At 60.9% G+C, this 12681-nt stretch overlaps 1 protein-coding gene across 34 annotated transcripts in view; it reads right to left on the bottom strand.

The window, feature by feature from the left end:
• The window catches only part of OBSCN (obscurin, cytoskeletal calmodulin and titin-interacting RhoGEF), a 160225-nt gene that overhangs the window by 89032 nt on the left and 58512 nt on the right, over positions 1-12681 (bottom strand). For all 34 annotated transcript variants that reach the window (XR_012433894.1, XM_074038204.1, XM_045398300.3 and 31 more), the window contains 18 exons: positions 12338-12616; positions 11949-12215; positions 11552-11821; positions 10384-10650; positions 9704-9970; positions 9378-9490; positions 9108-9261; positions 8755-8916; positions 8563-8667; positions 7434-7700; positions 6945-7214; positions 6329-6595; positions 5971-6237; positions 5619-5885; positions 4282-4554; positions 3203-3469; positions 2719-2985; positions 172-444 (listed from right to left, as the gene is read on the bottom strand). Coding sequence is in view for 33 of the 34 variants with exons in the window: in XM_074038204.1 (XP_073894305.1) it covers positions 172-444; positions 2719-2985; positions 3203-3469; positions 4282-4554; positions 5619-5885; positions 5971-6237; positions 6329-6595; positions 6945-7214; positions 7434-7700; positions 8563-8667; positions 8755-8916; positions 9108-9261; positions 9378-9490; positions 9704-9970; positions 10384-10650; positions 11552-11821; positions 11949-12215; positions 12338-12616 (4302 nt within the window). In the remaining variant the exon portion in view is untranslated. The remainder of the gene's footprint in view (positions 1-171; positions 445-2718; positions 2986-3202; positions 3470-4281; positions 4555-5618; positions 5886-5970; positions 6238-6328; positions 6596-6944; positions 7215-7433; positions 7701-8562; positions 8668-8754; positions 8917-9107; positions 9262-9377; positions 9491-9703; positions 9971-10383; positions 10651-11551; positions 11822-11948; positions 12216-12337; positions 12617-12681) is intronic.

Raw genomic sequence — 12681 nt, 5'->3', positions numbered from 1 at the left:
GAAGCACTCATTCTGAAAGCCCAATTCAGCCTTCCGAGCCCCCACCCCACAGTCAGCCAAGGGTGCTTTCTCTGTGTGCCCAGGGATACTAGGCACATGGCTGAGCTGCCATCTGCCTCTCCACCTGTCTGCAGCTCTGAGCAACATGTGCAACGTGAGCATGTGACCCACCAGTGACCCGCAGGGCGGCTGAGGCCCTCTGGTCACCCGCCTCGAAGTAGATGGTGCCCGAGTCCTTGAGCGCCAGCTGCCGCAGGGTCAGCACGTGGTAGCCCCCAGGCTGGGCCTCGATCTCATTGAGCTCGTTGGCATGCAGGGGTGTCTTATCCAGGAACCAGTGCACAGGCTCGTAGTTGGCCGGGGAGATCCGGCAACGGAAGGTGGCCGAGGAGCCCTCCTGCACATCCACGTCCTCCAGGTCCTCGATGATGTGCACTCTCCGGCCTGCAAAGGCACAGCGTCCTGGGCAGGCTCAGCCAGCAGTGCTCCCCAGGACAGACACTCCCCAGGACAGAGCAAGATGTCTGTGTTTTAACAAGTTTGCAGGGACAGAACTCCGAAAACAGTAAGTGGGTCAGAGTTTGAACGGTCTAGATACTTGTTTGAGGGCCACTCGGAGCCCCGAGTCCACCTCTCTGCACCTTGGAGGTCCTTCTGCAAGGCTTGCTGGGCGAGTCTGCAGCCTGCTGAGAACCCAGGAGAGCACACTTCTGCCCCCTATCCAAGCTGTGCTCCCAGGAGCGGTTGGCTCCCAAACCTGCATACACAGCTGTGTGTATCATTACAATTGTGCCATGAAATTAACTCTTGTAGTAACAGATGAAAGAGGAGTGTGAAAAAAAATGGCTATAGTTACGCTGAACTTGAAATCAAATGCTTGGAAGATAAGAAATGTGAATTCCTAGAAACGAGGTTTTTTGGCTGCTGAATTAGGGATGGTAAAAGATGAGCGTTTACGAATATCGAGACAGGTCCTGCATTCAGATTCCTTCTGCATGCATGAGTGTCCTGCAGGCATAGCTCCACCTCAAAGAAGGCAACCCCAACCTGGGCAATCCACATGGATGAAGAGCTCTCATCAGTGGATGGCACACAAGGAAATGGCTTGGGCCCCTGACCAGGCCAGCCAACATCCTCATATGTTAAACTTTTATTTTATTTTATTTTTTTAGAGATGGAGTCTCACTCTGTCTCCCAGGCTGGAGTGCAGTGGCACGATCTTGGCTCACTGCAACCTCTGCCTCCCGGGTTCAAGCAACGCTCCTGCCTCAGCCTCCTGAGTAGCTGAGATTACAGGCACGTGCTACCATGCCTGGCTAATTTTTGTATTTTTAGTAGAGATGGGGTTTCACCATGTTGGCCAGGCTGGTCTAGAACTCCTGACCTCGTGATCCACCTGCCTCAGCCTCCCAAAGTGCTAGGATTACAGGCGTGAGCCACTGAGCCCGGCCATGTTAAACTTTTAAAGAGCATCTTTTGTTATCTTATGACTCTCACTCATGATGGCTTTTAAAAAAAATTAACTACGGGTACCAACTTTATTAGATCATGGGGCTTTACTGTGTTAACAGAATGCTTTCACCAGGGTCACCAAATCCATTGGAGAGGAAAAATCAGTGATGATTCCTGCTTTACATTACTTCTCATGATCACAACTGGGGCCTTTCAAATACTGAACCCTGTGAACACCCTGTGGTCAGACCCCAGTAGGGACCCCCTGCAAACTCAGCTCTGGACACACCAGCCCGGGACTTCAGAGCCAAGTGAAGGCTGTGGTGAAGGGGCTGGGCCTCGCCTGCTCTGATCCCAATGTGCCTGATGACCTTGCCCTGGCCATGGACCCACTAAAGCTTCAGTTTTCTTATCTACAGAGTGGGGAGAATGACAGCTGTCACTCTGCCTGCCACTCAAATGTGGAGCCAAACAGTAAGATCAAACAGCCACCTGCTATGATCTGAATGTCCCCCTGGAAACTCATGTTGAAACTTAATCCCAATGTGGTAATATTAAGAGGTGGAGCCTTTAAGAGTGGATTGGGTCCAAGGTGGGAATGGATTAATCCATTCATGGATCAGTGGGTTAACAGGTTAATGTGTTAAAGTGCTTTAATGTGAGTGGTGGCTTTAAAAGAAGATGAAGAGAGGCCTGAGTTAGCACACTCAGCCCCCTCCCCATGAGATGCCCTGTGCCACCCCCTGGGGACTCGGCAGAGAGTCCCTGCCAGCAAGAGGGCCCTCACCAGATGTGGCCCCTTGACCTTGAGCCTCCAGAGCTGTAAGAAGTAACTTTATTTCCTTTATAAATTACCCAGTTTCAGGTATTCTGTTGTAAACAAGAAAAAGACTAAAATGCCACTGTAACTCTCAATGACAACCCTAATGACCATCAGTTCTTCCCTGGGAGCACCTGAGGCTGCCTGGCACTGCTGAGTCAGGCTGTCCCTCTGGGATAAGGGTGACACGTTGTATGTACAGATACACACTGAGCTCACGCATGGGGGCCAGGCACACAGGGCATGTGGGAGAAATACACAGTGACCAAATCAACACACAAGTAAGTGAGCACCAGCAGCTCATTCACAGCCATGCTGGGGAGCCTCAGTGACCACCCAGGGTGCATCCCTCTACCCTTATGATAAGAAACTGAGGCTGGGCCTCTCCACCTCCAAGTCTCCAGTGCCGTTCAAAGCCTAGACCCGAGCACACTTGGGCACCTCACCTTGCACGAGGAGCTGGGCCTGAGACTGGGCCTGGCCGATGTCGCAGGTATAGATGTCGCTGTCTGCCTTCTCCAGGGCACTGATGGTGAGCTGCAGGGCCAGGCCGTCCTGGCTGGGCTGGTGCTTCCTTGAGGCCCGTAGCTCCAAGAGGCCCTTGCGCCAGGTCACTGTGGCCGCGGGGCGCTCCGTCTTGCACGTGAATACAGCTGTGCCTTTCTCCTCCACCTGCAGGTTGGTCAGCTCCTCTGTGAAGCAGTTTGCTTTTTCTGGGGCAGGGAGACGGAGGCAGAATAGGTGGGGCATTAGGCCTGCACAGACCCCAGGCCGGCCCTGTTATCTTCCAGGCCTGGCTGGGGAAGCTCTGGGACCTGGGTGAGCCCTTTCACCTGGGACAGAGGAGCTCAGGCTCCAGGGGTGGCCCTGTGCCCCGCTAGGGTAGAGACGCCACTCCAGGGCCACGCGTGGGGCTCCTGCAGCATTTACCTTCCACACAGAGGCTGGCTGTGCTCTTGGAAGCCTCCACCTCACACGTGTACTCGCCCACGTCCTTGAGCGAGGCCCCGCGGATGACCAACACAGCCATTGTGCCCTCACAGACCACATCGTACTTCTGGCTCTTGCGGATGGCCTTCCCATCCTTCAGCCAGCGCACAGGCGTGCCCGCCCGTGACAGCTCACAGCGCAGCTCCACGTCCTCCCCTGGCGCCACCCGCTGGTCTTCCAGGGGCTTCATGATGGTTGCCGGCCTCTCTGAAGAGAGCAAAGACAGCTGCCCTTGAAGCACAGCCAGGGCCACGGAGCCAGCCACAGATGACTGCAGTCACGGCCCCAGCCACCATCCTGGCTACAGCCATAGCTCTACGCACAGACCCAGCCAAAACCCTACCACCTTCACCATGACCAGGATTGGGGCAAGGACAAGTGTTTGAGAACACTGATTCTCTGGTGACCAAGACAACAGAACCTGCAACCCCCAAACTCTGGGACCTCGGCCCTCAGGAGCTTCAGAGTCCTGGAATGTGAGTGTCCCCACTGTCACCAGGGTGGGACTCAGGAGGCAGGAAGATCAACAACTACAGAATTTTATCCTCTGGCATCTTTCAGGCCCACGCTGGCATCCTCTGAGCGTGCCCCGCCAAACTGCACCAAGTGTGCTCGTCAGGGGCGCGAACTCGGGCGCTGGTGGTGATGTCAGCAGAGCAGGTGGCTGGGCCCTCAGGCCAGTGCTGCCAGACTGGCCCTGTGAGCCACAGCTCTGGGAGCTACCAAGTGCTCAGGGCACTCAGAACACAGATTGGAAAAGAATCCAGGCCTATATCAGAGCTCAGAGAAGAATGCAACCCCACTTCCACACGAGAACTGCCCCCAGCATCCAGCAGGTGCCTCAGGCCCTGTGGCTCCTAGAAGGGGTGCTCTGCAGCAGCTGGGGGAGGCAGGCACCAAAAGCACCCCCACCGGCTTCTGCAGCCAGTGGGGCCCAACTCCTGGACTCCTGGGGACAGGCCCAGGGTCCCCACTCCTCAGCCCAGGTGATAAGCCCCCGTCCGGCAGGCCCTGCCCACCTTTGACAATGAGTGAGGCCTTGGAGGTGAGGCTCCGCACAGAGAAGACCACCTCCCCAGCATCACTCGGCGCAGCCTCCCGGACCACTAGGATGTATTTTCGGCCCTGACGTGTGGCCTGGAAGCGGCTGGAGCTGCCCACCGTCTTCCCACCGACTGTCCACATGGCTGGGTCGCTGGCACTCTCATGGGACAGGACGCACTCAAAGCTGCAGCTCTCCCCCTCCAGCACCTCCACTGTCTTCAGCCTCTTGGTGATGCCCACGTGCAGATCTGCGGGCCATCGGAGACTGTCAGGCCAGGCAAGAGGACAGCACTGCCCTGTGCCAGACATAGGAAGGGCCAGACCCTGGGAGGGATCAGAGCCCACAGGGACCAGACCCCAGGAGGAGCTGGATCCCTTAGAGGAACCAGACCCCACAGGGACCAAACCCTGGGAGGTGTCAGACCCTGGGAGAGGCCAGGCCCTGTGGGGGCAGGGTGCCACGTTGCACCAGCCAATGAGTAGACACCCCTCTGCTGGAGCTGGCTGTCCCCTGGCATTTGCATAACCAACAATTCTGAGCTCCAATCAGGGTAGCAGGGAGAGGGAGGACCCATGGTCGTCACAGGGAGGAGAGGAGGCACAGGACCCCATAGTCCCAGCTCCAGGACAAACTCGCCACGCCTCCTGCCCCTTCCCCATCTCGTTACAAGACTGTCAAGGACCAGCAAACAGGCTGGTTACGCCGCCTGTCACCCACACCAGGATGCCACTGGGACTGTGCATACACACACAGGGGGCCAGGTAGCCACCCTGCAGTTGAGGGAACTGCCCCTGAAAAACAGGACAGACTCCAGGGCACGCACACCCCCAGTGCTGCAGGGCTGGATTCAGGGATGGCTCTACCCTGTCAGCCCAGTGGCCCTGGGGCCTTGCTGGGGCCCCATGAAGGACAGAGACATGGCCTACTCACAGCCCCTGCCTGGCATCTCGGCTTCTCCCTGGCCATCCCCATTGGTGTCCCACACTGGCCTGGTGGCTTCTGTGCAGACACATCCCTTGGTACAGGGCAACATCCCCGGGCTACGTCGGGACCACCAGGCAGGGACAGCACAGCCTCCAACCCTGGCTCCGGGACCCATAGTCCCCAGGTCCACCTGCCTGCACCCAGGCCTCACAGGACCATGTCAAGTCATGGCTCCTCTAGAAGGCTCCCCTGACCTCCCCGGCTCAGCAGAGCAGCCCTTCAATCTCAGAGAATGATGTGGGCCACCCAGGTAGTGGCCAGCCCCACATCCATGCCCATCCAGCACACCTCCCTTCTCCGAGCTCCGCCATGCCCACAGCCACACACCGTGCACGCTGACCCGGGCCTGGGTCTCCTCGGAGCCCACGTGGCAGGTGTACAGGCCGGCGTCCTCAGGGCTCAGGTCATGCACCACGAGCCCCCGCGTGCCCGCCGTGTGCAGGAAGTCATACTTGTCGCTGGGGCCCAGCTGCACGCCATCTTTGCGCCACACCACATGGGCCTCGGGGTCAGAGACCTCACACTGCAGGGCCAGGGTGCCATGCTCCTCTGCGGACAGGTCATCTAGCCCCTTCAAGAACACCACCGGCTTCACTGCAGGAGGGGTAGGAGGGTGAGGGGAGCCCAGCACCTGTCCCATCCCTAGTGGGGAGCCCCGAAGACTGGTGGGATGGCTCACCTCGGACCTCCAGGTGGGCAGAGGTTGACACCTTGGGGGAGGAGGCGCATACTGTGCCTGCATCAGCACGCCGGACGCTCTTCAGTACCAGCGTGTGGCACCGGCCCCTGTGCGAGATCTCATGGAAGCTGTCGTTGTACAGGGGCATCCCGTTGAGCGACCACTCGACCTCCTCGTCCTCATGGGACAGCTCACAGGAGAAGCTGGCCCGGCCCTCCTCCATGGCCTCTGCATCCTGCAGCGGCCCTGTCACTGTCACCTCCCGCGCTGCAAGGGACACACCGGGCCTCAGTGCCCACATCACCAGGCAACCCCTCCCCAAAACCCTCTCAGTAGCCCCGTGTCCCTCATGCCCCACCTTCCACAGTGACCTCAGTACTGCTGTGGGCGCTGCCCGCCTGGCACCGGTAGACACCAGCATCGGCAGGCATGAGCCGGAGGATGCGCAGTTCGGCCATCTGACCCTCCAGGCTCATCTTAAACTTCTCAGAGGCAGACAGGGGTGTGTCATCCTTGTACCACTGCACAGCCTTGGGGGCTGGCCGGAAGTCGCAGGACAGGACCACTGACTGCAGCTCACGCCCTGTCTTGGGCTCCAACGGCCGTGTGAGGACTACGGGGATGTCTGCAGGGAGTGGAGACAGGCTGGGCCACGGGGCCACAGGAACCAATCACCCTGTCCTGTCTGCCAAGCCCTGAGCCTGCTCACCTATGGCCCTGAACTATGTCCTCCCCTGGCCCTGAGCCATGTCCACTGTTCCCTGAACTGTGCCTTCCCCTGGCCCTGAGCTGTATCCTCTGTGGCCCTGAACTGTGTCCTCCCCTGGCCATGAGTGATACCCATCTGTGGCCCTGAACTGTGTCCCGTCACTGCACTGAGCCTTCTCCTCCCATGACCCTGCCCTGTACCCACCCACAGCCTTGTCCTTTTATGCCTCTGCCTCGCGTCCACCCACCGGGGCGGGAGTGCTCACCTGAGACCACCAGGCGGGCAGAGGAGCGAGACTTGCCGATGGTGAAGTGCACGGGCCCGGTCATAGTGGAGCAGGTCCGCCGCAGCATCAGCCGGTGCACCGTGCCCTCCTGCTCCAGGCCCACGTTCCCCCCAGCCTGCAACACTGTCTTCCCCAGGAGCCACTTAGGTGGCCGCACTGAGGGGATGGAGGTCTCACACTCAAACCAGGCAGGAGCAGGCTCCATCACCGTCACGTCCTGCAGACCCCGCACAATGGTGATGGATTGCTCTGTTGGGGAGGAGCAGTTGCTGGCGGATCCCATGGATAGGACAAGTTGCCCCTCTGGCAGGGTTCCTTCCTGGGAACAAGCCCCTGCCCCACTAGATGCATGTTAGCATCCTCCTGAGCTACCCAGACCCAGCGTCTCCAGGAGTGTAGGGCAAACCATGGACCTAGGAGACTCCCCCCAACAAAAGCAACCTGCAGAGCTGCCCTCCCTGCCTGCACCTTCCACAAAGAACTGTGCACTAGTCTTGACATCGCCGGCGTCGCAGGTGTAGGTGTCCTCGTCCTCTGCCTGGACGTCACTGATGATCAGCTTGCGGTAGAGGCCATCACTGACCAGCTCGTACTTGGGCCCGGGCCACAGCTCCTGACTGCCCTTGAACCACCGCACCTGGGCGCTGGCCCGGGACACCTGACACTCCAACACACCGCGGTGCTTCTCCATGGCAATCTTGTCCCGCAGAGGGCGCACGAGGGTCACTGGCAGCTCTGTGAGCATAGTTGGGGCACGGGGTGGATCAGAGACGGTGCTCCAGGCTCCCAGGCCCAGGCTCCGACAAGGCACTGGGTGTTTTGGGCAACCAAGGGCCCGGACCCCACTAGGCCCCAACAGCCCATGTCTGCCCGCCAGGGGACAGCAGGTGTTTAGGCTGATTATCCCCCTTGGAGCTGTGCTACGACCTGCTCCACAGAGCAGACCACCAGCAAGGGGAGTGTGCCCGCCTCTGCCTACCCTGCCCTCCCATATCCCACACTCCCACTTCCACCACCCAGGTCCTGCCCGCTGTCCTGGCCCACCAAGAGCAGGGTAGGCTCTGCCCCATGTAGTCCCACCCCCTGCAGTCCTCTCCCCAAGCCCCCACTTTGGAACCATAACCATATACCCTAGCCCAGTCCCAGGAACTCATGTCCCCTCCCCGCACACCTCTGACTTAGCCCTACTGGCCCGTCCCCACTCCACCTGTCTGCAGAGCCTCCCTCCCTGCTGCCCCAGCACCACTCTCCCTGATCCCCTGATCCTCCTCCTCACTGCCACCAGGTAGAACTCCCCGAGCCCGACAACCCTCCCCCTCCCCACCGCCCCACAGGGCCTCATGCCTGGCCTCTGCAGCACATGCTGCAGCCAGATGGAGGATTCACCAGGATCTCGGTTTTAAGGAAGGGAGAAGCCCCTCATGGCCGCTTCTCTGGCCTCTATCTTCCTGCCAAGGAGGTGACAACCCCTTCCCTCCTCGTGAGTCCCTGCTGTCCTGGTCCTGAGAGCGGGCTTGGGGTGTCCGGGCCTGTGCTGAGCCAGCTGGCCACACATGCACACTGTCCAGCCTCGCCCTCCCCTCAGCCCCCACCTCACCCTTCACTCGGAGCTGGGCTCGAGATTCTGCATTTTCAGCTACAAATTTGATCTCTCCTGCATCTTCCGCCAGGACCCTCCGGTAGATGAGAGTGTATGTCCTTCCTGGGGAAAAAGGCGGCTCAGTATGGGCGGGGACAGAGGAGGACCTGGGGGTTGGGCCGTGCCCACCATAGCCACTGGTCCTCGCACCTTCCTGGCGGATGCGCACGTTGTCACTGGGCCGCAGTTTGCTGCCCTCCCGGAACCACTGGCCAGGCACCTCGTCGTGGGAGACCTCACAGGAGAAGGTGGCACTGTCCTTCTCCATCACTTCCACATCCTCCAGTGACCTCACCATCTGGATGTTGCAGCCTGGGGTGGCAAGGGAGGCCCTGCCACACCTGGACACACAGAGCCACCCCCAGCACCCCCCACCCAGTGCCCCAGCGTGCCAAGGGTTGTGAAGGTGAAAGCAGAGTGGCCAAGCCCCTGGCTGGGGGACATGGAAGACAGGAGGAGGTGCCCACACCTGCCGTGCCCCACGTGCCCCACACAGCCCTCACCTTGCACCTTCACAGAGGCAGAGCTCTGGGCGTCATGGGCATCACACACATACATGCCCTGATCCGCGAACTCGCACCGGTAAATGGTGAGGCTCCTGCAGGTGCCCTGGGCCGCAATGCCCACCGTCTTGCCTGCCCGCAGCTCCACACCGTCCTGTGGAGCGCAGAAGCCCGGTCAGGCATACAGGTGGTTCAGCCCTGGGGTTCCACTTGGGCCTGCCCCCAGGAGAGGAGGGAAGGAGGCAACAGAGTGGGGTCAGGGGGAGGCACCTTTAGCCAGCGCACATCCACATTAGGACGAGACAGCTCACACTCCAGGGTAACCTTCTCCTTCTCGGTGGTCACCACATCCTGCAGCGGGCGGCTGAAGTTCACAGGCAGCTCTGGGGAGGAGGAAGTAGGAGGTGGGAGGAGAAAAAGGGCTTGGAGGAGCCTTCAGAGTGGGGACAGGACTAGGGTGGGACAGTGCCCAAGCTGGACAGAGTTATATGGAGCTGGCTCATCCAGGTCCCTAGAGTCCCCACCGACCTCCCAGGGATTCCCTCGGGACAGGTAGGCATGATCTGTGCTGAGCCCTGCCGGTCCCCCCAACGCACCGGTGACCACGAGCAGTGCCGACGTGTGCACTCCTTCGGCCTTGAAGACCATAAGGCCACTGTCCTCTGGCCTCAGCCCAGAGAGCGTGAGGGTGTGTGTGGGGCCCCGCACAGCCAGGTGGCACGTGGGCCCCTGCTGGAGCCGCAGACCATCGCGAGTCCAGCTGCCCTCCACGTCCGCATGCGACAGCTGCACCTCCATGGTAGCCGTGCCCTGCTCCTGTGCCTCCACAGCCTGCAGGCCCCTGATGAGCCGTACCTGGCGCACTGCGGTGCACAGGCGGGGTCACGGGTCAGCCGCTGCTCTGAGACCACCGCCTTAGAACCCTGGGGTACAGCCAGCTTCCCCAGGAGCTCAGGGAGGGCTGGGGAAGCCTCCCAACGCCCACCCCCAGCGCTAGCCCCTCCGGCGAGAGACCTGCCCCTCCCCCAGCCCTAGGCCCCATCCAGAGGACTCGCCCCTCCCCTCAGTGTCCCGCCTGGCTCCTCCCTCCTCCCCTCGGTGCTCCGCATCCCTCCTCCCTCCTCCCCTCAGTGCCCCACCTCCTTCCTCTCTCTTCCTCTCAGTGCCCCTCCTCCCTCCTCCCCTTAGTACCCTGTCTACGTCCTCACTCCTCCTCAATTCTCCGTCTCCCTCCTCACTCCTCCTCAGTGCCCCGCCCTTCCCGCCCGCGACTCACTCGCCACGGTGAGTTTGGCCTGTGTCTTGTCATCTGGAGTCTCGCAGCCAAAGAAGCCACGGTCGGCAAAACCTACGTTGTGCAGAACCAGGCGGTGGCGGGCGCCCTCGGCGTGGATCTCCACGTTCTTTCCTGGCGCCAGGGCCGCCGCGTTCCGTGTCCACCTCAGCTCCGGCCACGGCCGCGTCAGCTCCACCTCCAGGGTCACCGAGCTCCGCTCCTCCACCGTCTGCGGCTCCAGCTTCTTTTGGAACAGCACGGGCGCCTCTGGGGTCGCAGGAGAGGGGAGGTCATGGCAGTCCTTGCCCTCCTCCACGGGCAAGCCAAGGTACAGAGGGCCCGCCCAGCCCCGGCGCCTGCCCTGAGCCGCGCCCAGGCAGAGCTGCCCGCACGGCGCCCGGGGATCCCAATCCAAACGGCGGCGCGGCCCTGGCCACACGTGGGCGAGGAAACACTTTAAGCGAGGAAACCGGGAAGCTTCCTTAAGCCCCGCTTCTACCTCCAGCTCCCCTGTTCTGAACAAGACGCCAGGCCCTCGTGCCTCAAAATCCTAGGCGTAATCCCCACTAGTAGCACTGGCGGGAACTGCAGAGGCGGGAAGACAGAGCTCCCCCAGGCGCAACGGGGGTTTAGCAAAGCCCAGGAGTCCTGCACAGGTTGAGGAAGAGGCGCTGGCGGGCCTCTGCCTTAGGCCACCCGTGAACTCCGCAGAAGGTGAATCTACTGCATCACTCCCTTACTCCAGAACCTGCCATGACTCCCACTTCCCTTCAGGGAAAGTTCTGGCTTCTGGCTTCAGCAGCATGGGAAGCCCATGTCACTGCCTGCACTGGTGCTAACCCCACTCTCTCTTCCCTGCCATCCATCAGGCTAAGTATGCACCCACCTACTCCAGAAAGCCTCCCTGGATTGCCTCAACCTCCACCCATTCCCCACCAGGTGCACCTGCAGGATTGCATCTTCTCTATACCAAGAGAAGGCACCTGATCCATCCAGCCTACCCGAATCTCCTCTCTGCAGTCCACACACCCTGTGTCTCCTGAGATCAGCCAGATCAGCCATAACAGGACAGCAGTTCCAGGTGCCCACTCAGAACCAGCCCACAGGGGAGGTGCCTGTGCAAGGAGCCCCGGCCAGCCAGGCAAGTCCTGCTGCCCCCCACACTCACCTCGGACCCTCAGGACAGCAGAGGATGAGACGCCCTCAGCCTCCACAGTGATCTGGCCCGCGTCCTCCAGCACCAGGCCGGAGATAGTCAGGCTGTGACTGGTGCCACTCTGTGATATGGCAAACTTCTCGCTGGGCTGCAGCAGGGCACCGTCCCGGAACCACACGACTGCCGCATCACTGGGGGACACCACACACTGGAAGGTGGCCTCGCAGCCCTCCTCCGCGACCACGGCGCTCAGCCCGGACATAAACTTCACCACTCGGGGTACTGCAGACAGGAGCACTGCTTAAGAGGCGGGCGCGCGGGACCGGCAGAGCCCCCACACTGCAGGAGTGCCAAAGGCCACCTCCTCCAGGAAGCTGCCCTGGATAGGGACACCCGACCCCTCACATACCACTGACAGTGAGCTGCGCACTGGTGTGGTCATCACGGCTCTCGCATACGTACTCCCCCGCGTCCTCCGCGCGCAGCTCCAACACAGTGAGCAAGCGCACAGGCCCCTCGGCCACCATCTGGAAGCGCTTGCCCACCTGAAGCTGCGTGCTGCCACGGCGCCACACCACCTCTGCACACGCTGAGCTCAGCTCACAGGCCAGTGTTACCGTGCCGCCCAGCTCACCGCACACAGGCTTCAGCGGCCGGCAGAACTTGGCGGCCACCTCTGTGGGCACGAAGGGGACATCAGCCAGGTTCCTAACAGACCAGACTTGAGCCCCAGCTTTGCCCCTGCCCAGCTCTGGGAGAGAGGGGTCTGGAGGAGTCCCCACCCCGTGCCCAGCTCACCTTCCACCTGCACTGGGAAGTCCTGCCCCTCTGCGCCCACACGGCAGCTGTAGACGGCACTGTCCAGCACCTGAGCGCCATGCACGGTCAGGGTGTGGGTGTCCCCCTGGCTGGCTGTCTCGTGCCGCTTGCTGCGGCGAATCTCCACACCATCCTTAAGCCAGGTCACTGTGGCCACAGAGGGTGTGGCCAGCGTGGCAGTCAGGACGATGTCTTCATGCTCCTTGACCACCAGAGGCTCACTGCGGCAGGGTCTCTCTGAAATTTGGGGCTCCGGCCCTGGGTAGAGGTGAGTTGGCATGAGAGGGGGACCCTGGCATCCCTGGACCGGCCCCGCTCCCCTT

Source organism: Macaca fascicularis, chromosome 1 (genome assembly GCF_037993035.2).
Source record: "Macaca fascicularis isolate 582-1 chromosome 1, T2T-MFA8v1.1".
In the NCBI taxonomy this organism is placed as follows: domain Eukaryota; kingdom Metazoa; phylum Chordata; class Mammalia; order Primates; family Cercopithecidae; genus Macaca; species Macaca fascicularis.
This window is presented reverse-complemented; position numbering and strand designations above follow the sequence as displayed.